The sequence below is a fragment of the Anopheles gambiae genome, chromosome 2 (assembly GCF_943734735.2).
Source record: "Anopheles gambiae chromosome 2, idAnoGambNW_F1_1, whole genome shotgun sequence".
Classification (NCBI taxonomy): Eukaryota; Metazoa; Arthropoda; class Insecta; order Diptera; family Culicidae; genus Anopheles; species Anopheles gambiae.
The window spans coordinates 29,180,869-29,207,686 of record NC_064601.1 but is presented as its reverse complement, the minus strand read 5'-3'; the positions used below and the strand labels follow the sequence as shown (position 1 = coordinate 29,207,686).

Below are 26,818 nucleotides of genomic sequence, written 5' to 3'. Positions count from 1 at the left end.
TGCTGTTATGACAGAATAGTGCGTGTGCCTGTGATGTGCCTTTTGCGTCTTACCTTACCACCGTCCCCTGCACGCAGCACATGTAAATCCAGCAGCGCGGTGGGATTAAAAACGTTACGCGTTACGCGTTTGCGGCAAATCCCACCCATCAATCGGAAAGTCAGTGTTGCAAGTGTTCGATTTACATCGGCCATAAATTATCTTCATTTCCAGTGTGCCACCAGCGAGTGTGCACGGGTGGGTCTGCGAGAACACGGGCCCTGGTTGTGGGAACTTCTGTTACTGCTTGCTGGAAATGGGGTAAAGGTAATAAAATTTCGCGCGGGCTTTCGTCCGGCCATTCGAAATGTGACGGCTATGTGGCTTCACTGTCACACGCCAGGTTCATATTTTGCTGGAACGGATTTCACACGCCACCAGCCACCCCATCAAACAGGGCCGCGAAACACAGCTTTATGAGCTGCACACGGGCACAATAATTGCAAACTAATGTGCCTGTGCCGCTCTGGTGAGGATGTGATCGGGTTTCGGTACATAATTAATGTGAAATTTATTCACTTTGCGCCCAGGAAGAAAGGGGCAGTTGCGCGGGAAACGACATTTGACAACATCAAACGGCGGCTCACCCTTTAGCTCGCACTCCACCCTCCTCTCGCCGGAGAAATTGTTTGTGCGTTGGAAATTCGCGTTTTCGAGAGTCCTTAAATTGGGCGTGCCTTGCGGTTGCGAAATGAGATTGGCCCGAGGGTCTCTCTTAAATCAACACAACCACAAAACGGTGTCCCCAGCGCGCCCAGCTAGCGTGTTCAATTCCTCCCCCCTCCCTCTCCCGATTTAACCCTGCTTTCCTCATTAAGTTCTTCTTACTCTCCGGCCGTCCTTTTGCGTGCGGTCGGCGACCGCTTCGATGTGTCCGGCTTGCGTGTGTGCGGTTGACGGTCTGCGCTTCGTGTCGTGGCTCGATAAATTTATTAAACATGCATTTCGCTGACATTCTCAATTAATTCATTTTTCATTTCGATCCCCACCTCCGCGACCCATAAACGGTAATTAGCTTCCGCGGTTTTTCCCTGCCCCAGTCCCGTCCCACTTGCCAGTTTCCGCTTTGCCGGTCCCGATGCGTTAACTGCATTTCTTTTCCATCCTTCTGCCGTTGCCGTACCGTATCATTACGGCGTTTTGAACGACGACATAATGGCACAATGGCACACGGACCCCAAGTGAAAGGAAAGAATTAATTTGAGTTTTGTTTTTGCCGCCGACATGCAGAAGAGAAGCAACTCTCGGAGCAGGTTAGAACTTCGCTTCCTTGTCGAGTAGTTGTCTCAACAATAAAAAATGCCTTTAAATATAAAAAAAGGTCGCTGTAGATGCGAAGATGCCATGCCAAATAGTCTTACGGGATTTTATCGTTTTTTGCGCTACCGTGTGCGGGCTGAAAGTTTCACCCTTTCCCTCCATGAGTATGATTTATTGCTTTAAAATGTGAGGCCCCGAAAACTCATTAAGCAACTTAGCCCATAACTCGTTTTTAGTTTTTCCCACGCTCTATTTTTTCCCCCTCTCGCGTAACTAGCAGTTTTCCCACATGCTTTTCCGAACAGGAGAGGCGTCCCTCCGCACGTCACGCCCATGCGGAAGCAAATTTGATGCCGGTAATATTTATCTTGTCGCAATTCATAAGCCTAATGAAAAACAAATGGCACAACCGTGGTGCGCGAAACACAAACAACGACAAGCAAAAAAATAATAATAAGAAAAAGGCAAAAATAAAACAAACTGTCTGTGACAACCGGGCTTGCAGCAACACACGCGCGCGCTCGACTCCCTTACATGTCACAGTTGTACTGCGGCTGGCAAGTCCTTAGCATTCCGCGTGTCACGTTCCCGCGTCGCTTCCACGCAACTGATGGCAACTTCATAAGTGAAATTGTTTTCCCAAAACCTGCCTGTTTGTGCTGTTGCCATTCCCGCTGTACGTGTAAAACTTTCACCACCTTGCCTTTTCCCTGCCGCCGTACCGCGGAGGAGCGGCTCGGGGAAAATTTGTACATTCATGAGCATAAACTTGATTTCCAAACTATCAGCGCGACACGAATTTTGCAACATTCATAAGGCTGTTGCTGGGCCACACGGTGCCGTTGCCAGCGCTGTGGCCGACGGTGTGCTGCGGGAAAGTTACTCCTGTCACAAACAATGAGCGGCGGCGGCTGGTGTGTGGACGTTTTTCCAGCGCGACCATCGCCACAAGGAGAGGCAAATGGAATTTGCTTCAACATTTGCATACTGAGCAAACTGTTCCCCCCGAAAGCCCGCGAACTATTGCACAAGACCTCAGCGTTCCGAATACTTTCGTCGCTCGCTCATGTGACAAATCCCCCTGGCCCGCCGTTGGAGAAGAAGCAGCAAAGACGTGTCATGTGAAATTTCGCTGTAGAACGCCAAGCAAGCGAAGACGATGACTATCGCCGGTGAAAAGTCATCACTAAAATGTGCCACTTTATGCGCGCTCCGTACGTGCTAAGGGAGGGAGGGAGGGAGGGAGGGAGGGAGGGGGGGGTTTAGATGGAACGGTGGTAGCCACGATGGGAAATTTGTTTGCAGTGACACAAGAACAACAGTACAGGAAAGCCGATTAGCGCAAAGCTTCGGTTTGGTCGTGGGGAATGTTTTCCCCGTCTGTCGGTGGCAGTGTTGTTGGTAAACGAAATGAAAGGAGTAAATTCGCGTATATGGCGTGTGCATGGGTGGAAGTTTACGTGCGGAAACGCCTATCTTGAGTTTGTTAAAATCCAAACGACATCCAGATAAACTCAACCGCAATCATTTACGTGGCAGGGGCGAAATGACAACAAAAAAATCGTTCGCGTTGTATTTTATGTCATCCTCTTCCTTCGTTGTTTGTAGTGTGCCTGCCTGCTCGCCGCAAATTTGTGCTGTTTTACACATACACAGAAGTATTTTTTTTTTGCTAAAGAAAACAAGAAGCAACACGAGAACACTCTCAGCAGCTAAAGAGTAGAAAATAATCATGATTATTGCTGTTGCCTGGCTTTATAGCCCCTATTTCTTCTCAGTTGGTGGGATCATTGATTTAAAGGTTTTATTGCATATTTCCAAATGTATATTAAAATATTCAGCATGAAATAAACTTCCTATAGTATACGGTTTTGTGGAAAGAGATTTCGAGAAAATTCTATAAAAAAACATGAGCATTCATAAAAAAGCAAGTTCAATTGTTTACGTTCGATCCATTTTCATTCTACTTGTAAGTTTGCTGTGTGACAGGAATTCAGGAATATTTTGTGGAGTCCTACTTCTCAGCATTCTCTTTATATTCGAAACGTCTCTGTTTATGTTATATATATTTTTTATGGTTAATTTATTTGCTACCTTTTATAAAATTCTGTATTTTTTATCAATTTGGTATATTGTTTTATAGGGTGCAATGGCGGCTCTTAACAGTTGATATATTTTCGTAGAACTTTCACTCATGTTTGCTCTTGGTTTAACTATTGAGCTGAAATTTGGTGAAATTCAACAAATATTTTTGTAGAATTTGGCTCTTTCTGTCGCAAAGCTTACCGACCGCGGAGCTAAGGTTCAAATAATTAAAATAATTTTTAGGAAGGACATCCATAAAGTACTATACAAAAACATTAAAATACAAAACAATTTACAAAACTTAAATGTTCTGGCGCCAAGGAACGTAGAACGTTGCAGAGAAACCAATTCTCAGGCAAACTTATCCTTATCACTTAATTCATAATCATATCGTCCACTCTCCTTTTTTTGCCCCCCGCAAGCACAACCCAAAACCATATAACCAGTGCGTCCGTACAGCGTCATAAAAGTTCCATTAGATTGCTCTTAAGGATAATGCAAATTCATTGCGTAAATTATACGCCTACCACCGGCATGGGACCGAACTTGTGCATATGTGTGTATGTGTGGGAAATCGTTTTCTTTCCGGCTCTGATTTGCTGGTGGTTTAGAAATATTTAAACATAGGTCTCGAAGCAAACACCCCGTATGTATGTGTGTGTGTGTGTATGAGCCTATGCGCCTCTGTATGTAGGATGAGTTTGGGTAGGAAACACAAGCAGCACTTGTCGACAGATTTAATCAGGATACCGAACGACAGAGACAATGGACTTTTGCCATTTTCTTTTCCGATGCAGCGTGCCGGACGTACGGGGCTGGTGATTCGGTCCCTTCGGCATGAACTTCTGTTTCTGTCACAACCTCATACGGCTCTGTGTGTGTATGTGTTTTTTAACTAAATTAAAATGTAACGGCTCTCACATTACGCATTCACATGAGCGGTCACTCCGGGGTTGACCCTTGCGAAACGAGAGCCTTTAAGCTTAAGGGGAAATCGTTGCTGACATAGATTCCATCGCTCCTTCTGCCTCTCCTCTTCCCCTCCCAAGAAGGGGCTCGACAGAAAGGAAGGAAGGAAGGATAGTTTGGTGGAGAATCGTGTTGCCCTCAATATCCTGCCGTTACTTGTACTGTTAATTCATACGAACAAGACCACTTTTCAACGACTCCTCCCTTCCAGTCTCATCCGTTGCAAAACCCCTCCGCTGCCCTCCTCCATTGTCCATTGTTTGCTTTTCCGGCCGTTAGTGGGAAATTTGTGTTGCGGACGGTCTTCTTTTAGCTAATGACAACTTAAGCGTTCCGATGCTTTCGCTTTACCGCTTCGATGTGTGCTAACGACGGCTGGACAACGGCTTTGCTATAACGTTTTCTCGCTCTTCTTCTTTTGCAGAACGGTGGCGCCAAGGATGGACCGGACATGAACGTTGGACCGGCCTGGCAGAAGGGTTACACGGGCAAGGGCGTCGTCGTGTCCATCCTGGACGACGGCATCCAGCGCAACCATCCGGATCTGGCTCTCAACTACGTAAGTAGAAACGATTTGCATTTCACCGAAATGTGTCCTGTCCACTTGCTGTGCTACCCTCTTTCTTTCGGGCCGTGTCTGGGTGCGTGTTTGCTTTTGCATTGATAGCCTTCAAGTTTAATCGTCCGTTTATGCATTGAGCACACGCACTGTATTTTAGGTTCCAGAAAAATTTCTATTTCGATGACATTCGGACGAACACACTCCATAGAAGGGGTTTGTTTCAGCGTGATGATCGAATTCTCGTCGAATGTCGCGCTTGCGCCTGTTGAGCAGAATTTTTAATCCACCGTATGAAATCAATGCGCCGTTTTGTGCCAAAAAGCGCTCTAATATTCTCTGGGCAGGGTTTGATCGATTTCCCCATTCCTCTCAGCGCAGCAGTCAGTGTTTCGAACGGCATGATGACACATAACAGACCAAGCTGCTGTTCCAGCACGCGTTGCAGCATTCCTCCAACAAATAGAGCCTACCCGGGACATGTCGTTTATCGAGCAATATTCCTATCATAATCAGACACATCGACACCGTTGCGCAGTTGCGTCCCGCGTGTATTGCGTGTGCAAATATGGTTCCCGAAAGCTTCCCGCTCGGTTAATCGTCACGTGCACATCATCGTTCGAACGTTTGCGCCCCGGAACGAATGACTCGGAAATACCCGGAAACTGACCATCGCCACGCAGCCCAGCCTAGGCACGACTTTGGGATTTGGTAGCTTCCGCTCGAGCTGCTGCACTGTGTACATTATCGGGACTCGCAGGGGAGCGCCTCCTGTCGCAGGCAAGCATTCCGAGAATAGGCCCTGCACGATGGCATTCCGAGATGACTTGCGAGATTATGCATCATTCATTGGAGCATACACAGTGAGCGACCAAACTTCGTCACTGTGGCTGAGCTGCTGCCGTATGTGCGTCTACCATGGCTATCGAAATGGCATTGAGCAGTTTTTGTCTCTCGGTGGACAGGGTTCGGTTTCAGCATTTGCCAAACAAAAGCAAACTATTATTAATAACAGTTTCATAACGGAACGTTTCTATCGTGCTGTTTCCTGCCCAACGACAAATTTCGGTTCAGTAAAAAAAGTCAGTTGCGTGTTCAAAAACTGCTGTTTCAACTGATAAGGGAGTGCAATAAATATTTATAGAACGCGTGAAGCCTTTCTTGCCAGCTGCTTTTGTGTTATTTTTGCCGAATGAGGTTTTGGTATGTCGGATGCGCTGTTTCCAAAGTTTAGCAAAACCTGTGCAAATCTAATCACCACAGACAAACTACCATTCTAGAAGTGAACTGATACGCAACAAATCCTTCAATATCCAGAATGTATAGTGCAAACCATGTTGTTCACGTGCTCGTGTGACGCACCGATCTTCCGGTCAGGTCAATGCTACGTTCACGTATCGTCAGCAGGGTCGGTTTCTGCGTGCTATGTTTGAGTTAATTATGAAAATGAAGTATGCCGCCTCTCGATGCTTGCTAGCCGTTCAACGGTGCGCTATTGAAACACGACTGTCCACACCGGAAATCGCACTTCCACGTCCGGCTGATTGGGGTTTTCACATGATAAAGATGAAAAGCGTGTGGTCTACACGTTTGTGTGTGTACGTTTAACGGATGCCAATTGTGCTCACTTCCATCATTCAGACACTGTGGGCAATCGACCGGACCATGTGTCCCTGCGGCATGATGGAAGCGATGGAAGGACGCAATCGATACTAATCAAACCAAGCTATATTAATTCTTCGCAGCAGCTCAATAGTTTGATTGATACGACATTAGGAAATATCTCAGCCAAGCAGATTTGAAATTTTTATTATATAACGCTTTGATTTATTTATAACTTAGGATAACTTAATTGTAAATAGTGCTGCTTCAATCACAATTGGATTGCAAAGGACAGGAGGTAGGAGTAGGAGCTTGCGAAAACAATGATTTCACTGTTGCAAAATGAGGAAAAGTCTGAACATGACATTTCAAAATAATAGTATAGCTTGATGAAACAAACATGCAGTACACAAGTGGCGACATATGACGTCAAAAAGCTACGCATTTATTGATACTCTTACTTTCCAATACTGTATACCAGCTACTTACGTAGCTTTATTACGGGCTTGAGCATTCTGCAAACATAATTTAAACCGTATCTAATTTGAAGATGAGCATAAAAAGAACACATATTAAGCTACCCAATAGTTTGATAATATCCAATATCATACCGTTATAGACTTATTCATTTGACTTTTTTTTCGTGTTAACAACTTCTCAAAACCATTGATTATATTACAACTCGTTCATACTTCTCAGCTTTAATGATTAGCTAAACCTATTGCCTTCTAAAAGAACGCGATAACATCATTAATCCATATTAGTTTTCCAACTCACGCCGCCACCCTCGTATCCCATGCGGAAAAGAATTGCAATGTGACAGCTCCCGCGCCCTCCCGAGATGACAAATCACGAACGTACAAATTCCATTCATCATCAGGCAGTAGGGGGAGCCGTTACAAATGTGCCCTCGCAGCAGCAGCAGCCTCCGCAAAACCCCCGTAAAAATGGGGCACCAAATTCGATCAAAGCTCCAGCAAAACTCATTATTCAAATTAACCTCCCCGGCGTTTCCGATCGCACACTCTGGGCCATTTGCTCTGTCGCGGTAGCGTGCGGTGGCTTCGGATGTTCCCGGGCCGTGTTCGGATGGCATTTGCCAAATAACTTCCACCGCTTCACTCCATCGTCGAGAGTACGCTCCCGCGTACTGGCGTAGCATTCCTAGGCTCATTCCTCCCGATCCGATGCTTGTCAAATTAAGGACCTTGTAAATGCCCCACATTCCCACACAGGCAAGTAGGCGATGGTGGTATTACGGGGGGTTTCCTCTCCCTCCCCTCTCCCCCCCCCCCCCCTTCCCGATAGCACGAGGCATGTTGTCGCATCCCGCACTGTCACGGGCGCTTTGAAGTCTTCGGTCACGATGGTAAAAGGTTTCCAAATGAGAAGCTCATGGTTCCGCTTCTTCTCTCTGCCACCTAGTTGATCTTCGGCACCGTCCATTCATGACCAATGGCGCGAAATAGTCCCGAATTGATGGAAATGGGATCTTCGCGAGCTTATTTGACGGGGCTGTTATGGCTGGTTCGGGCGGGATGTATGTTCGCACCGATAAGACCCGACCCGACCGTTAAAACCGATCAATCGAACCATCCCCGGGCTAAATTTATTCAACGCTTTCATTTACTTCGATTTTTATTCACTTCACTTTTTCACTTCATTCCCGCCAGCCGAAGCCAGACCGTGCGTGCCGGGCCGCTTGTTGGTTAGGCTAAGGATCCTTATCCTCTGCAGGATAACAAAATCCCTTCCCACACTACGCGCTCCCATTGGTGTGAGGGTGGTCTTAAATTTATCTTCAATTTGCAACAAAACAGTCGAAACGTTACAAGTTTTAGCACTGATTCACGCAGTGGCAATTGCCCCGTACCAGAACCCGGCGGAACCCTACCCGCGCAAGATACGGCGTAGAGAAAACAAAACAATGGCCCTGCATTTATGGGCCCTGGTGTACTGCGCAACACACTGGCAGAAACAAAACACCCCATAAAGTGATGATTTATCGATGTGCGACCAGGAGGGTTGGGTTTGGTTTGTATGCTGGCACCGCTTCCTCGTCTTCGAATCGGATTAGCGATGGAATCCATTTCATTAGCGAAGCGGTGCCCTTTTTCCTTCCATTGTTCGAGCTTCGCGAAACACATTTCCCGACTGTTTGTCGCTCGGTGTCGTAATAGGTGAGTTGTCGTGTAAATTGGTAATGCATCAAACCCCGTCGGGAGGGAGGGTGGAGCAAAGCCGTAATTCTTTGTAATGACTTTTCAATTTGTTTTTGGCGGAATTGATTTCCCGACTGGTGGCGGAAAGCAACTGGTAGAGATGTCGCTTTTGGTGGAGGAAGTGTTTATTTCGGTACCTCGAGCTCGTAAAACGGTTTCAGTCTTTATTGTTTCAGTTTTATTGTTTTAGCTTTAAGCTTTTAAGCGTGCACCATGACTTCAACGGATGTAAGCATTTAAAAATGACGTTAAAAAGCTTATCATACATCAGCTAATCACATTGGTGTTGGAAGTACTTTTTTTTCTCGGCTCAGAACAGAACAAACTCACTTTGCAACAAAGTGTACACAACAGTTGCACCGCATTGACGTTTCATGTGAAGATGCTGCACTGTCGGTAGTGGTCCGAGCTCTGGCGTTGATAGTGCCCCCGTGGGTAGCATTGTCGGTCAAGCGCTTGTCATGCTGTGCAAGTTTCATCAAGGTACGAGTCCGTACGACGTTTGGTGCATCCACGAGTGCGCTTTTGCTTGCCATTTTTGCACCGAACACAATGTCACACTCAGCACATCTATTACAGCCATCTCGGGGAAGCCATTCTTCTGCTGTTTGGACGAATAAATTCCCTTTTCTCATTACTGGAACGTCCAACACTTGAAATGAACGCTGCGCATGGCACAGAGCGAGAGCACCCGAATAAAAAAAATAATATTACACAATCGTTTTTGAAAGTTGATGACGTGTTCGTTTTTGTGTTCATCTTTTCGAAAGTGAATCACGCAAAGCTCACAATTTTATCAGTAGCTTTGTTTTGTGCTACACATCAAATCAGCTCAACGTGCATACGCTTCTTTGTTTGAAGCGAACGTTTGTCAAAACTTTTTCAGCCTCAACTTTTATTTAGTCTCCTCCATGGCAATGCTAATCGGATTACAAACCTCGAAAATGATCACAACCTGTTTTATCTTGGTCGTACCATCAGCACGGTAGTTTTGGAGCGTATGTTTTTGTGCTGATGTGCGCGTCTCTTCGTCCGTACGGTCTGTAAATAACGGGGCAAATTTGTTGTCAAAGAGTTCTCTCGACTCGTCAAGGATGTTTTAAATATTTTATTGTTTGCTCGATATTCGCTGGTTGTACACACACATACACACCATTGGGCTTAGTTTTGTTGCATATTTTGTAGCGTTTGAGCCATGTCACAACCATTTTGTTCTCGTCGTCTCTTTATCTGTTTACAAAGGACATAAAAACAACAAAACAACAAACAACGCATTTTCTTCCATCTACGCATCTTACACCTACATGTACTCTCCTGGTGATACTGGGTGGTATGTGAGTTCCATCACTTTTCCATCACTTTTCCAAAGAAGTTGTATTTTTTTTTTTAGTTAGGAAATGCTTTTTGCTTTGAAATCGAATACGTTTATCGCACTGCTCTGGGGCTGATGAAACTTCCTAGCTGGCATTGTTAAGCAAAGTTTTCTTACGAAACACACACACACACACACACACACACAGAAGAAGATGAAAAGAATAAGAAGCTCCAATCCTGTACATCAGCGCGACCGTATTCCAAGTTTCAATCAGCACGTTCAACCGCGCTATCGACACTCCAGAAGTCCTGAAACACTTCAGAAGTCGCATGAAAAGTGCTTCAATCGCAGATTAATAAAACAGAAAATACGCACCTTTGTAAATTGCGCGTCCTTCTTTGAAGCCATTTCATCATCCATTTGTCTAGCAATATGGTCGTGCCTGTATCGAACCTTCATGGGAAAACTGGTGCGTGCGTGTGGCTGTGTGGTTCTGCCACATCGGCTGTGTGCGGCTCAATTTGTGCTCATTACTGGTGGCTGACAGCTGACTGTTTGCCCAAGGGCGTACGAGATTGCGTTGAAATCACGAAACATCCTACCTACACCGCGACCACCGCCACGTCGATACCCGGCGAGTCGGCAAATGGAATGAAATTTCACCCAACCCGTCGACGGCGGCATACGCAAATGAGCATGTGACGATGACACGTGCTCAAAGTTCGATGGGAAAAGTTCCGATTTAGATAAATGAAACTCCCGCGTATGTTCGACTGGGTGTTGCCCTTTCGCCGGTGGTGTGCACAGGATAACGCAAGGACCTGTGCCAGAAGATTGAATTCCTCTTAATTTTGTCAAACGACATCGACGCTGTTGCGGTACCGGTAGACATTCACCCTTCTTTGTCACGAGTTCGCACGAGGGAAATGCAATATTCAATAACCAATGCTTTCGCGCGCAGCTGTTGCCGTAGCCTGTTTGTGCTTGTGCTGTTCTAGTGAATCGAACACAAATGTGTGCCTTGATGAGCAGCGCCCGGGAGTTGTTTGAAGCGTGAAAAACTTTCCATTTCATTGAATTGGAGCTGGTAGGAAAGCGTTTCCGTGAACTTTCATTCCATCATATTCCTGATGAATTAAAAGTAAAACGAAACTTTCCTAGGGAACGTTTTTTCTGCGGAATAATCGAAAAAAAAAACTGCAGCAGATCTAGTCAAAACATAATAGTTGGCGACAAAAATCATTCGATACATCTCATATTGCGTTGTTTAATGGCGTTTGAGCTTCTAGAGCTATCTGCCAAACGTACTTTAAACGTTTCAAAATTGTCCTTATTACATTCACACTTGCCTGATAAAGTATTCATCGATATAGTCCCCCGCTAAACGGTCCCTAACAGCAAGTGGATCAATAAAATATGATGAGCATCATTGTAACGTCTACGCCTGCCTTATGCCTACCGACAAACTCGAGGCAAATCGTCGAATCGAATGGTCGTCGATGTTGACCCCGGGGCAGAGTGGCTAACACACTGGTCCCGTCTCACCACTTGCAACTCTTGTCTCACATACACACACGGACGGACGGAAAGTTTCGCCTTCCGTCAATCAATCGAAACTACCGAAAAGTGCTGTAAACGAAACTATCAAATTAGCTTCACCGTTCCCACCGACACCGCGGCAACCGTTTGCAACGACGTTGACCCCTTGGGCACCACTCTCCGTGGCTATCTAGACGGGTGTGGACCTATCCTTTTCACCCCTGGGTGAAGGAGTCAGGGCACGTTTTTCCGGTGCTTTTCCGGTGCTTTGCCAGCAGTTTTGCCAGACGGCCAGCCCCGGAAATCAGGTGGGAGAAAATTGAGCGCAAAAGCGTGTTGGGAAAACGTTGTCGGTCTGCTGCTGCTGTGTGTGTGTATGTGTGTGTTTGTGTTCTGCCATCTTCTCGCACTCAATATACACCCCACATCCGACACATGTACGGCTGCATAAGCTGTGGCGAGTTCCGTTTTGCCGAAATGTCGACAGACCGAAACTTTGACAGACAGCTAGAACGGATCGGAGGCATCTGGCTTTCGGTTTGGTTTGTGTGCTCCCATGCGCCAGAGGAGTGCTGCGTCTCACCTACTCTGGTGCCTTACGGGAAACTACGGCGGTGGGTTTGTTTTTTCTCCCCAACCAAGATGGATGTTTTCTTTCCCGTGTACCACCCATCGCATTCGACTTGCCGATAAACTCCCAGTTGGCAAACCCGCTTTGTTGGCCCCTTGTCTGCGGGTTGAAGGCTTTGAGACTTCAACAGGGCTCGCACGTTGCCCGATGGATGTAGCCCGGGTGGTGTTAGTTAGTGCTGTTTGTTTGCCTTTCGACTTCGGCCACACATCAGCAAAACGTGCTCCCCCTCCCCCCCCCCCCCCACATCTCCGTGGTGTGTACACTTTACCGCCGCTGCCCCTGCAGTCGTCCCATTTTTCGGTAGCAACGGTGCCGACTTTGCCGGCTTGGTGGCTACTGGAGCTCATAAACCATACACGTACCAACCCGAACCAACCAAAAGAAGGCTCTCCTTTTCCATCAATCATAATTCTGCCTCCCGAACCACGGGCTGTTGCTTATGCGAAGCAGGTCACTTCCAGTACGTACGGGGAAGGAGGAAAGGTCAAGTTCCAAGGCTTCATCAAACAGATATCTAACGAAGTTGGGCTACAGCTGGTTTGCTTCCATCACCACAGCGCTTGCTGCCAGCCCGCTTCTGCCCGGCGTGTGCGTCCATCAATCGGGCCCGTGAAAGCATTAGCTCACGCCGTATGTCGATACGATTTGGAAGGGTCTTCGCATCCTCATCGCTCCAACCGCGCCTCCCGTGGGAGCAATCCTTGGGGCCGAACTTTTGGATTGCCACTTGATCCCCGGCGCACGCGGGGTACACCCGGGCAGGAACGATCGTTTCAGCAACAGGAATCGAACACGCCCGCTTCACCCACCGTAAGCCGTGCAGTGTAGATGCTTGGATGCTTGGAATACATTAATTCTATCCTCTGGTCAGCCGCACGCTGCACCGTTGTTCACCACGGCGTGTGGCACAGAAGGGGAAGACCGTCCGTTTGCCAGAAGAAGTGCAAAGGTGGTTGCTGGCGCAAGTGTGCTCAATAGCCCAACTTCATGCCCATATGGCACCTTCGGTTGATGAGCTCGTGAATTATGATGGGCTTGCAATGGGATGAAGCTCGGGAAAATAATAAACCTCAAACCAGCCGTCCAATGGATGTTTGGTGCTGAGAGGCAAAGGATCTGGTTCGATGCCGATTAACCTGTATCAATCATAGTCAATATAGGCATGTTTTGTGCCGATCCCGTGGTTTGGTCAGGATTTTTGCAGCATAACATTTCACCTCCATCACTATCGAGCAGGTTTCCGACCTTGACCGTTTGACAGTTATACCGTGATTAGAAGCAGCTGCAACACAAATTACGCCTTTCATCATTCTACGCAGTGGATGTTGGTGGGGGAAAAAACAGATTCATTCCATTTGTTGCGTTCATGTTTGCGTTGTTTGCAGCGCGCAACACAACACTATGATCGATGACCGGCGCTCTTGATTAATGGTCGCCAAACATTTTTCCGTCTCTTCTTGCCCTCCCTAATCTAGCCGTGGAAAGGGCTAAATGCGAGAAAGTCATCTGCAACATGCCATTGGGCTGCAAATTACATTTCGCCATTGTGTAGCTATGCCGTTTGTGGAACAAACGGAAGAATGCATTAGCTGATTGCTTTACGAGTATTAATGTTGTCTGACGCTACGTTCAATGGGAGATAAAATTTGGATTGTTTTGAATTGCACAGCACATACAAAGAAAAGCTATTTCCTGTTTGCTCCAAACAAACAGGATGTGTCAAGTAAAATCCGTAATGCCAATGTGAAGGTTCATTTCTCAAATTTCTCCTGTCAGACAGCGCGGCCGAAAATTTCGGCATGATATTATACGCAAATCATCCAAACCAACCAGCCAACCATCGTTTGTCTGCATTGCTTGTTCACCTTTGCTGGCGCAGGAACCGTGATTGCAACCTTTTTTGTTAGATCCGCAACCTTCGCTACCGGATCAGCCAAGTGGAAAAATAGTGTCGAAATCCGGTTCAACCTCAAAACTCTAAGTACGGCGCTGACGGCGCCTTTCATCGGCTTTTCGGCGTGCTCTGCTCCTCCAAAAAGCCCAATGCTACAATCCGTATTTATAGAGTGTGAGAGGACGAAAGGTAACGAGAGGTACAAAGCAGCAGCACTCGTAACAAACGACGCGGGTACCGTTTGCCTACGCTGACATCCATCATCAGTATCGAATCGGAATTTGGCCGATTCCGCCATCCGCGTTCATCTCCTCCCGTGCGCTGCCAAAATCGGGCCAAAATCATTCATCCGATCCTAAGCAAAAGCTCGAAGGACGGGCGGGTGTAGGTTACGGCAAACCGTTGCTGCGCGGGTATTGTTAGGGCAAAATGAAGACGAGCCACACCGGTGAGAATCGAATCAGAGATTCGCCCACCGGAACGGGGGTTTGATTTGCGTGCACTGCGATTTCAATCCTTTCCCCCCTTCGCTTGTTTGTTTGTTTGCCCCGGTCCGCCGCCGCCCCGGAATCGATCGGTCGACGGGCTAAACGAAACGTTATTGTAGCCTCGGAACACGAGCTCCGCCTATATGCTTCGCCAACTGATTCGGCCTGATTCCGTATGCAGCGGTCGTTGAGAGCCAGTGGCAGTTTCATCCCGCCGGCGACCAGCCGGGAAACCCCCCGCATCATCAGCGGTGGATTTGTTTGCTTTGATTGCGAATTGTTGTTATTTGGGCAGGTGGGAGGGGTTGTGCAACCAGCCCGAATTCCACCACCCACCGAAAACCCCCTCCCATCGGTGTTCGGTAAAAGTATACAAAATCCTTTTTCTTGGCCGTGGCAAGTTATCCTTTCGAGCGGGAGCACTCAGTAGTTTTTTTTTCTGGTGCTGTTTGTGTTTGTTTGAGCGCGCGCGTGTGTGTGTGTGTGTGTGTGTGCATAAAAGATTGTTTCCGCTTCTTACAAGCGCTGGCAGCGGGCGATGGCTTTAAGGGAAGGAATTGGAAGCAGCAGCTCGCTCCAGTGGCTCAAAGCTCATCTAACCTCAATGTAGCCCTCAGGAGTCGTTTAGCAGTGATGCGAATAAAGTGTATGCGGGCCCGCCAGCGTCAGGTTCTCCCACAGCAGCAGCATCGTGTTCTTGCGTTCACGAATCAAAATGGAGAGGAGAACTTTCCCATCCGCCTGCCGGCAAAACGGTAAACAAGACAAGGGAGGGAAGGTAAGCAAGCGCAAGCAGAGACCGGTTGTTGCGTGCTCCGGTGAACTATCTCGTTAGACTACTGTATTGGTTTGGTGCAATTGCATTGCCCGACGTTGCATATCGTTAGCCAATTGCATCCGTAACAGCGTGCTGCACGTCTAGGGGCTGCAGGCAGGCAAACACACACACACACCCAAACCTGCCTTAGATTGGCATCGTAAATTTTCCCCTGCCACGCCTTGTGAAGGTCACCACTCTCTCTCTCTCTCTCTCTCTCTCTCTCTCCATCGTTCTAACACCGCAAACGTAAAAGTGGCAGAAGTTTGTACAGATTGAATAGATTGAAATGGCGTATATTTTTCCACTGAGACTTGGGTGGAACCCGGGGGGGGGGGGGGGGGGGGGTTAGTGCACCACCACACGTAAGAAAAAGATTTGGTTTGTGCGAGATTTCGGTTGACTGTGGCGCCGCAGTGGGGTGCACCGTAGTGCTCAATCACTTCTGCAATGGTTTCCTATTTTAATTTGCAACTGATTGAATGGGTACTTTGCATGATCGTTATGTTTCGAAGGGGCATCCAATCCAATCCGACAGCGGATGGTTTGCGTTGTCACTAAACCCGCTGACACTAGTTTGTTCGAATGATGTAAGTGTGTTTGATTGAGTTTTATATCAATATATTGTAACATTGCTGTAGTATTCTGAATGAATAACAGGCAGCATGAGTATCCAGAGCGTCTCGGTTTCGTGGTACAGTCGTCAACTCGTACGACTGAACAACATGCCCGTCATGGGTTCAAGCCTCAAATAGACCGTACTGCCATACGTAGGACTGACTATCCTGCTATGGGGAGACATCAATAAGTCATTGACAGCCAAGCCCACAAGTGGTACAGACAGGCCTTGAACGACAACGGTTGATGAGCTAAAAGAATAAAATCCAGAGCGTTTATGATGAAACAGTTAACGAATTCTTCATACTTTTTACTTTAAACATAAACGTTGAATGCGCATTTGTTTCATTCCTAATATATACAGCGCTGCCTAGAGCGCATTCAAAATACGAGAAATTTTGCAGAACAGCTCTGCATGATTCGCATCTTCGTCTTCTTTGGCTCAACAGCCGCTGTCGGTCACTTGTACTACTTGTGGGCTTGGCTTTCAATGACTTATTGATGTCCCCCCATAGCAGGATAGTAAGTCCTACGTTTGACGGCACGGTCCATTCAGGGCTTGAACCCATGACGTGCATTTTGTTAAGTCGTACGAGTTGACGACCGTACTACGAGACCGGCCAATTTACACTGGATGACTGATGAAAACAGTGAGCAACGGGACTCATATGATCCGTCCAACTAGTGGGACCACTTCCTGCCATAACGTCCTCAACAACTTCCTCACCTTGCCGCTTCGGCTAGCATGGGAAAATACTCTGATGTCTGCGCATGAGCATCATCACCATCATCATCACTACCGACTGCAAAAACGGACCGGTAAACGATGCACAAGGGCCCGGCGTCGTTTAGGCAACCGTAGGCAACTCAGAATTAAGATCCGCTACGTGAAGATCAAATGCCGACTTTAAAAAGGCCAGCACTCACATACGCCTCGTTTACGCTTTTTCCGATACGAAACTGCTGAACTGCTTCAGATGGGCCAGCATGATGCTTCAGTTGCTCTCTCGAACGCACGGCATCATAACGATGCACAGGACCACCGTGCATTCCAACAAATTTTCTCGTAGGAAAAGTTGTGCACGGGGACGGTTTTTCATCGCACCTCTCTTCCTCACGGCAGTACCATCATCATCATCATTCTGCTTTGCTCGATATACATTCCCGGTTTTAAAGGATAAGAATCATGCTTTACGGTAAAGTGTGCAGATGCTGCTAGGTATGCAGCTTCTGTGAGTGTGTCTATGTGTATGTGTTTGTACGTTTAATACGCTCAACCTGATGAAAGGAGTGTCAGAAAGCATCCTTAAGCCATGCATTGTAAGCACTGGGTAAAAACATTTCCACCACCTTCAAAAGAAAACCTTCTCCCACAAGCCGACCCTTGCTGCATTGAAATTGCAGGTTAAACGGGTTCACTGAAACGTTTCTCACACTGCTGACATTCCCAGCGAGAGGCAAAGTGCCAATCCAATACTCAACGCCTCATCGCGATCCCGTTTGAGCAAGGTTGCTTGATAACACACGTATAACACACCCTCGTGGGATAGTTATTTTCAATCGATTCCGACACCTTCCCGTAGTGACGCTTGAACCGTTTCGCTAATGAATTTTCACAGCGTGTGATGTGTGTGTAAATTGACAACGGACACAAACAGCACAACGTACAAACATTTCTTTCACCAACGGATACCGGCACAGTTTGGCAGGTAGCATTGAGCCCGAAACAAATTGAAATTAATTGACAAAATTAATTCGATTCGAGTACCTAATTTATCACAACCCTACTCGGCTCGGTTCGACCGACATGAAATGAAATGGCTTTATACCGTCCGCCCTGTCACAAAAAACAAGGCCCGCAGAAAGTGTACAGCCCGCAGCTGATTGCTGACCCCCCTTTACCCCCTCTAGACCGGTTTGCTGCTGTAGTGTGATTTATCATCACACGGTCGCACAAAAACACGTAGCAGCACCAAACGTTCCCATTTACATTCTAGTGCCATTGGCCAATGCTTTTCGATAGTGAAAGGACACACACAAACTTTTTTATGTTTGTTTGTGGCACACACTTTGCAAACACCAAACTTTCCATCGGCGGCCTTTCGCACTCTCGGGTGCAACTGTAATGCAACGAAACAATGCTGCAGTTTCATCTATTTCAAACCCTTTCCGGGGTGATGATGACGATACAACTACTGTAAAGAGGGGGGAGCGGAGGAGTATAGTATGGTACGCATTTCCTTCCCTTCCGGCAACGGCACGAGAACCAGTGAACGTGAGCGATATAATTTGTTTAAAAAGCATTAATATTCTTGCGCACACTGCACGGATGCATTCAATTTCGTTTCCTTTCCGTTCCAGGGTTTTTTTTGCTTTGGAGGTAGTGGGAAGGACTATTTGTTTTTGCCCCAAACTCCAAACCATAAAAAAGGAAAGGATGTACGAGGGTAAGCTGGAACAGTTCCCACCGATATAGGGTGGGTGTAAAACGGTTGCAAGCAAAGCAAACAGCAGCACTCGTTTGGTCATCTCAATTTGTTTCTGTCATTTGGAAAATGCAAAAACCGGCTGTGACTCGTTGTTTCGGCGCTGCAGCACTATGCTACTATGCTGGGAACTTTATGCTGACTAGCGCTCCCACACCCATACACATATTTCGCTGGCTGTCGTCTGCCTGGGAAAGGCGAAAGTGCGGGCAAGCGAACGAATTGCGCACAATTGTGGCGCGCTTACACTGCAACGTCCGGCTGGACGGTTTGTGTCGTGTATAAAGTATGATAGATTGTTTATAATTTATTTTCCTGTTTACTTTTTGCACGCTTTTTTTACTGTTGTTTGTCTTCTTTCTGAAGCGCTTTTTCATTGATGCAGCTTTCCCAGACATTTCACCCCAATGTAGAATTGATCCACAACTAGCTGCCCACTGCTGCTGCTGCTGCTCGTTCTGATCGGTTAGTAATCCGTGTATGTGTATGTGTGTGGGTGTGTATGGTAGCATTACATTTCATCGAAACAACTGAACCATGTACAACCTCGACGCTTCAAGCTCCTGTTCTTTCTCTCTCTCTCTCTCTCTCTCTCTCTCTCTCTCTTTTCCTTGAAACTTGTATCGTCTGTTGCCTGGTTCAAATTAAGGTTTAAAAGTATCCATATGAGTGGGACTTATTTTTTCCATGCCTCTTTCTCTACTTTTCCACCACTCACTCCGCAAGTCTGGGTGCTAAGTGGCGTACATTAGAACCGATCCATTGTTAGCTATAGCCTGGACACTGCCCTTTCCTGCGTTTTTCCTGTTTTCGAGTTTTCCACCCGGTACGATTTGCTGCAACTGTTGCACCGCCGACATCAACTGATTGAACCATTGAGACCGTTGCCTTTGTTGTAAATAGCCTTGTGCGTTTGTGTTGTGGGGTGAAAATTGCCGCCCAACCGCTTCGATAGGGATTTACTTTTTTCTTCCCCATCTGCGGCTAACACGGTTGGCGTTCAAGCGCTGCGCCACAGCACTTGATGTTGATGGATGGTCGTGATTTTAATTAAACCTCTATCGGGAATCACTAACAATGTACCTTATATCGACATGGCAGGAACACAGTTAAGCTGTCTGTTCAAAGCATAGTTTCATGTCATGATTTTCTTTATTTCCTTTTCCTCATTCAATCATCTATAATTGCTATAAAGCTATCGTTTATTAGTCACAGCAATTTGCTCTAATCGCTAAAAAGAGCTGGACCCAAATGCTCACAAACTGGAAAAATTCGTACATGTGTAAAATTTTATATCACACATTGCCTGCTGAAAAGTTGTCTATATTTGATTATGTTACGTGTCTTTATCGATGAATATTGATGACATTTTCCTGCAAGAAAATTTATCTTTGAATCGCTTGTAAAAACGGTTCACCATTCCAGTGAGCGATGTGTAATGCTTTTTATTCCATTCCATTTTTCTCCAAACGATCACCCGTGCCTCTGTGAAATGTTGCAACTTTATTGATTGCTTAATTTTTTACCCTCCCGAAATGTATGCAAATCACGCACACACGTCGATTGTCGCTTCAGTGCAGGTGTAAAAATCGTGATGCGATAAAAATCAATCGTGCCGCAATCGATGAAACGAGTAGATGAACGGCGCAAAGTGCGAAGGCAAAGACGGGAAACATTTTGCTTGGAAATTTCCCCAAAACATGAAAAGTATTTTTTAATTTACACCAATTCATGCCGCCTCAGCACACCACCACAACTCCGGCAACTGCGGCACCACGGACACCTCCTCTGCATGTGTGCAAAAGTTTCTTTGAAAAGCGAATACCACATCGGCCGCAGCCGCCACCTCCTCCATCATCGTCGCAAATTTTCACCACCACCAGTGTGCGGGCAAAAACCCCTTGCCACTGCTATCGTTCACAGCACCATGGCAAAGGGGCGGTGTTCCATGGCGGTGGCAAGAAAGGGGAGCGTAAAAAGTTTTACCAGCGTTCAAATAATATAGAAAATCACTTTCACCTGTTCGGGGGGACGGAATGGCGGTGGGTAATGGGAGAAAGAAGACGGAATGAAAATCAGGCCGCTAGCGATGCCAATGAGAAACGTTCAGCTTAAAATGCTTCTTTTTATCGACGATTGCCTCAACAACGGCAGGAAAAAAAAGGAAAAAAACCGGGGCCCTTTTTTGGGAGGTTGAAAATCATAAAAAGGAAAACGGAACCGCCGCAAGAATTGGGGCGCACGTGATGGGCTAGCTTCCGTGTGCCGATCCTTCCATTCATTTTTTCAACCTACCTTGCAGTGGAATTTTACCCAAATTGGGGGCCATACGGCAAATTTGCATTCCGTATTAGGTGCAGTTAGATCGAGCCAACGGGTCCATTTCGGGCAAGGGAAAATTTCTACCATCTCCTGCTACCTCCTGCCAGGTTCCGGTTGCATTATGATCGTCCTTGGGCGTGTTTCATGTTCTATGCCGGCATGCCAAATATTCGAATGAGTGTGTTTGAAACAACACCCGCAACGTGTTGGATAAACTAAAAGTTGTCCAAAAGTTATAACTTGTTCACCATTCGGAAATGGTGGCACAAAGGAATCGGATGTACCACTGAAATGGAACGTTATTACGCAGCGATACGACGGGGAAAAAGTGTGTTCAACACACATACATACACACACACACACACATACACATACACCTTTCAATGCATTTTCTGTAGCGCAAATACGACCACGAGGTCACGTGGCAGCATGTTGTACGTACCGATCGTTTCAAATAATACATTATTACGGTTTCATAAATCAACACCCGACCAACCGACCGATGGAGTGCAACGGCTTCCGGTGGCTCCGGTGTGTGTCTTGCTCAAAATCACCGCACAGCGGTGGACGGGTCAGGCTGTAGGCCGAGGCGAAGGCGGCGGAAACGCAACGCCAGCGCAAGAGTGATGGCCCCTAATAGGCACCTTCTGGCAGCACCCGGGAGATCGGACGGGCGCGAACCTCCCGGGCAAACCATTGACAAAACGATATTGACCACCACCTGCCCACCCACCCCGGGTCCCATCGTTCGGCCGGTTTCGTCCCGCCATTGTTGCTGACCTGAAACCGAACAGCAACATCACCCATTATCATCATATCACCTAAACGACCATCGGAAGTCGGGTTGTGTTGTGGGGTTGCTGGGTGTGTTGGGCCTCATCATGTCGCTTCCCGTTCTGCTTCTTCACGGGTGAGCGGTGGCAAAGGTGTTTGCATCCTCTCCCCCAGCCCGACCAGCTTGAACCTGAGGTCGTAATTATGAAAATTAATAGCGCTTGTGAGACTACTAATATTCGGCTGAGCTATCGATTGGTGTTGGTGTTGAAGTTGTGTGGGTAGGTTCTCGAGCCGGGAGGAACAGTATTCCTGCAAGAAAGCCACCATTTCCGGCTGTGGCCATTGCGGCCCGGTCTCGGCCCATTTGCCCGGCTAGTGGCGATGGGGGTAATTACGCCAAAACCTCAAGCAATATTTCCATTACCAGATGGAAACGTCTTGTGGACTTATGGATCGAAGGGATCGGCCAATCTCACGCGCCTTATTACCCCGCGTACCATTTTGACCGGATGTCGTTGGGTGTTTCCAGCATCGGAAGTATTCCGTGCGGCTCGTTAGCCTAAAACCAAAGGCTCGTACAATGCGTATTTAGACCTATTATCCAGCGAAATACCACAATGATGGTGTTTGGGACGTTTTAGAACGTTACAAAATGACAAGCATTGGCAGGTGGCTGCCGGCGTTGAGGATAATGTTTCTATTTTCAACGGAAACAGAAGATTTTCCAGTATTTAAGCGTTAATGCGTCATCTTTAACAATAACTGAATATCGCTAGAAATGGATTGTCTATGACGATCAGGAAGGTTACAAGTTGGCTTATCGTATTAAAAAACATTAAAGCTTTCCTATTTTCTGTTCATCTTTACAAGAACTTCAGCAGAATCTACCTTAAAGAACGAATATGAATGAAAAAAAAACTCCCCCGTCCCACGCTGTGTTGTCATATCGTTCGGATTTTCCATTCTCTTGTCTCTCATAATGCCAAATGCCTTCAACATTTCCCTCCTTTTTGTATGATGTGTGCATGCTATTCACCTGCCCAACGGCGCCTTCCATTGTTTCGAAATGGCACGTTGAAGTCCCTATCCCCGGTTCCGGTTTATCGATTGTACTGAAGCACTTAATCCTTGCCCTTCCCTGAGCTTTGCCGTTACGCCATCGTTTCGCTCGCCCGTCGTCCAATATTCTCATTAATAATCACTGGAATTGATAGTCCATCGCATTAACTATACATTTATTGCGCGCTCCATTGCGAACGACAGCAGAACATCTCGCTGACGCGGGGAAAGAGGGCATTTCCCGTTGTATAAAGAAGGACGATGGCAGGCGGCTACCTACAGCCGGGAAAATCCTCTGCCTTACTCGATTGTTATCTTTTCATTCGTGCTAACCGTGGGTGAACGGAGCGGACGGGGATGGGGGATTTGTTGCTGCTATTCCAATCGATTGAATACAACTTTACTCCCCCACATACCCACACATAGCCACACACTTACGTACAATGTATAGGTCCTCTACAGAGGATGGAAAAATCGACCCATTAAAGTCAGCGTTGCGGTTGATCGTGCCAGCAGCAGTAGCAGCAGCAACATTGCCAGAAGAGTCGTCTAATTTCGTGCCAATCATTCGCGTTCAGTCCTTTTCTGTTTCCTTATCTTGACCGATTGTCTTCGAGTGTTGGTCGAGCAGGTCGTTGTTTGGGTCGCATTTTCACGTACACACACACACAGCGTTTGTCCTTTGTCTAATCAGTGTTTGTTGTTTTTGTTGCTTTCCCTCCACAGGACCCGGCCGCATCGTACGACATTAACGGCAACGACTCGGACCCGATGCCGCGCGATAACGGTGACAACAAGCATGGCACGCGGTGCGCCGGGGAGGTAGCGGCCGTCGCCTTCAACCAGTACTGTGGGGTCGGCGTGGCGTACAACGCAAGCATTGGTGGTAAGTAGCCGGGGCCGGTGCAAGGGGTTCGGTAATCATCACCATGTGTCCTTGTCGACGCGCGGTAAAGATACGGAATGGTTCAAATAGTTTTCGCTCCATTGTTTGTGCTGCGTTCTGTAATGTTTTTGGGGAGGACAAGTTCGGTTCCTTTTATTCATTCTTTGGAAAGCCCAAATTAAGCGATAACCGGGGGCTAATGAAAGCGAAACAAACTGTCGAAATGGACAAGCAGATATAGGTATTCGCCTTCCTGTTGTGTGAAAAAAGGATGTTCATTCTTTTTCTCTGCTGAAACTAGAAGAATCATACTGTGGATCTGGTGTACTTTGTTGTAAAGTGACTTCTCTACCGGGTTTGTATTCTCGGCATAATATTGCATCGTACTATTCTATTCGAACAAACAATTGGGAAGCAATCAACCCTTCTATTGTAAGCTATTTTTAAAATTATATTATCCCGCAAAGGCAACAATTTGATTCATTATCAAGCTGACCATTCTATTCCAAGTATCAAAATTATTCTACGGAACTGTTTGTACCACTCTTGATCGGTCATCGATCAACACCGTCTGTCCTTGCCACCCGCGGCTCTTATTGAACCCTCGTTCGATACTCATAAGGACAAATGGACTGCTAAAGTAGGAAACTTTGGAAAAACTTTGTTTGCAAAACAAATTTGCTTCATCCATCATATCCACACGGTCCTGCCAGCATAAACGAAAAAAAAGAACACCAACTAGCCGTTCACACACACATCTGTATCGTGCAGTAAGGATGCAGCCCGGCACAAAGTGTAGGACGCTTTGACGAAGGTATATAATAAAGTTTCGTTTCTTCATTTATAAAACAACCTACACGGTCGGTGGTAGGGGAAAGCAAGCAAAGGAGTGAAAAATTTAGTCCTCCCACCCTCCATTTAGCCGCTCCCCGTACTCATCCATCATTGATCAAGGGGACCTGATGTGGAACGGCTGATGTGGAACCATTGGAAAATAAAAGGAAAAGCGCACTGTTACCTTACGCACAAGCGAACCAGGCGGTGTGCGAGTGGTGCTCTTTCCATTTGCCGTTTCCGTTTCCCTTTGCTCGGCCCGAAAACATTCCAGCATGTATGTGTGTAACGGGCGTGCTACCATTCCATTCCTCGCACTCGAAACATGGGCCGTAATAGGCATTTTGATTAAATATTTTCAGCTGCTCCGTGCAGCGGCAGTTCATTTTAGTTCGAGTGTAACGCGTATGCCCTTTCTTCCCTCTCCCCCCCCCCCCCTCTCCCGCTGCACGCTTACCACCCGCACGATGGAGACGCACGCACCGTTGTGAAGCAGAGCGAATCATTTTCTCCATTCTTCCTCCCAGGCAGACACAGGCGTGTCACAAAACGTTTTTGTAATAAAAATTGTTGATGAAATGTTCACGCACCATGACAGGCAGCGGGGGGGAACCGAGCGGACCGAGCTCATTTCTTTCCATTATCAGTTGCGTTCATTTAACCCCGGGAATGTTGTGCGGCGTGCTGTTCTCCGGTCGAACGATTTATCAAAACGCTCTAAGATCAGATTACATCTAAGCAGCTGGAACAAATGTGTGTCCTAAGAATCGCTTTGTTACCTGTGTGGCCGTAATGGTTGCTGGAGGTCCCCTCCTCGATTGAGCAGTATTTTTTCTTGCATTGCTTCCAGCAGAGAGGACGGCACTGGTTTTTGGCTCGCGCTCGAATTAATCCCCGCTAAATCGACCGTATCAATCACTATTGATCAATTTTAAATGGATTTGATTGGATTTTGTTTTGCGCTCGCTTGTTGGTTGGAGGTTTTTGTACTTGTTCTGTTTGTACGTTATTTCATTCGTTGTGAGGCCTAAAACAGGTTTCCGTAAGAGCGCTATGTTAGCGATAAGCGATGCACATAACACATTACCTTGGGATCAACTTTAATTCAACACGCAAAACGATCCACTTTATCGACCACTGTCGAACCTTTTGCTTTTCTATTTCCTTCGATACTTTATGCCCCAAAAATCCATCAACAACCCAGTAGGAAAGGTTAAAGATGATCGTATGGAATCGCTCCCAGAAAACAGCAGCAGCAGAGCAACGAACGAAGACGGAAAGGATCCAACAACAAACAACAACAAAAAACCCAAACCCCGAACGTAAACACCATGCAACGAAATTCCTATCATGAGAAGATTACATATTTTATGGTACCACATTTTTCCTCGGCATCAGGGCGCATATTTTCACCCACCACGGGTGCTCTGCGCGTTCGGTAATATTTCTTCCAATTTGTTCGACGTTCTCTACCGCTCAGCGCCCTCATCCCAACGCCCAATATGTTGTTACCACGTTTGCATATCTTCCGAGCACTCCGCTGCACGCCCGGGGGTTTATCTCTCGCGCTCCATTGGAAGATCAAAACTGCCGTTTCTTATCACCTTTCTCGTTCTGAGGTTTTCGTAGAAAAATATGATTCCCAAGAGCATATTGTGAAACAAACGCACACGCTCTTACCTCTTTGGCGTTGTATTTCTCGCTGGAGCACAGCAGCAGGTCCCTCCAGCAGGGAAGAATAAAGAGGGGAGATGCAAGCATAAGGATGTCATAACTTGCAAACGAATTTATTTTTATCTCTTCATTGGCTGGTACGCCATTTTTTTGTTTCGGGTGAAATACGTTCGATACCTCTCTTCATACTACTTGGAAGTGTTGAGGACCGTGCCTTCATTTTTCCCCCGAAAATGATAATACGAGCAGCTACCGGTCGCACGTGTTTGGCAAACACTTTCGGGTTTTCGTCAAAAAAAAAAAGGGAAGAAGTAAACTTGTGTCTTATCGGGTTGTCTTTTGCTTTGTTACTACAGGCGTCCGGATGCTGGACGGCACGGTAAACGATGCGGTGGAAGCGAAGGCACTCGGCCTCTATCCGGACCACATCGACATCTACAGCGCGTCCTGGGGCCCGGAAGACGACGGCTCGACGGTGGATGGGCCGGGCCCGCTGGCTCGCCGTGCCTTCATCTTCGGTGTGACGAGCGGCCGGCAGGGCAAGGGTTCGATCTTCATCTGGGCGTCCGGTAACGGGGGCCGCTACACCGACAGCTGCAACTGCGACGGCTACACCAACTCCATTTTCACCCTCTCGATCTCGAGTGCCACCCAGGGCGGGTAAGTACACCCTTTCGCACACCCCTTTTCTCGTATCCTCTCTGTAGCTAACGAGGTTTTGCTCAATTTTTTTCTCTCG

At 47.0% G+C, this 26,818-nt stretch overlaps 1 protein-coding gene across 16 annotated transcripts in view; it reads left to right on the top strand.

The window, feature by feature from the left end:
• Nucleotides 1-26,818, top strand: part of LOC1273048 (furin-like protease 2) — a 189,284-nt gene that overhangs the window by 138,252 nt on the left and 24,214 nt on the right. For all 16 annotated transcript variants that reach the window (XM_061643357.1, XM_061643356.1, XM_061643345.1 and 13 more), the window contains 3 exons: nt 4,778-4,912; nt 23,412-23,571; nt 26,436-26,739. In XM_061643357.1, coding sequence (XP_061499341.1) covers nt 4,778-4,912; nt 23,412-23,571; nt 26,436-26,739 — 599 coding nt within the window. The remainder of the gene's footprint in view (nt 1-4,777; nt 4,913-23,411; nt 23,572-26,435; nt 26,740-26,818) is intronic.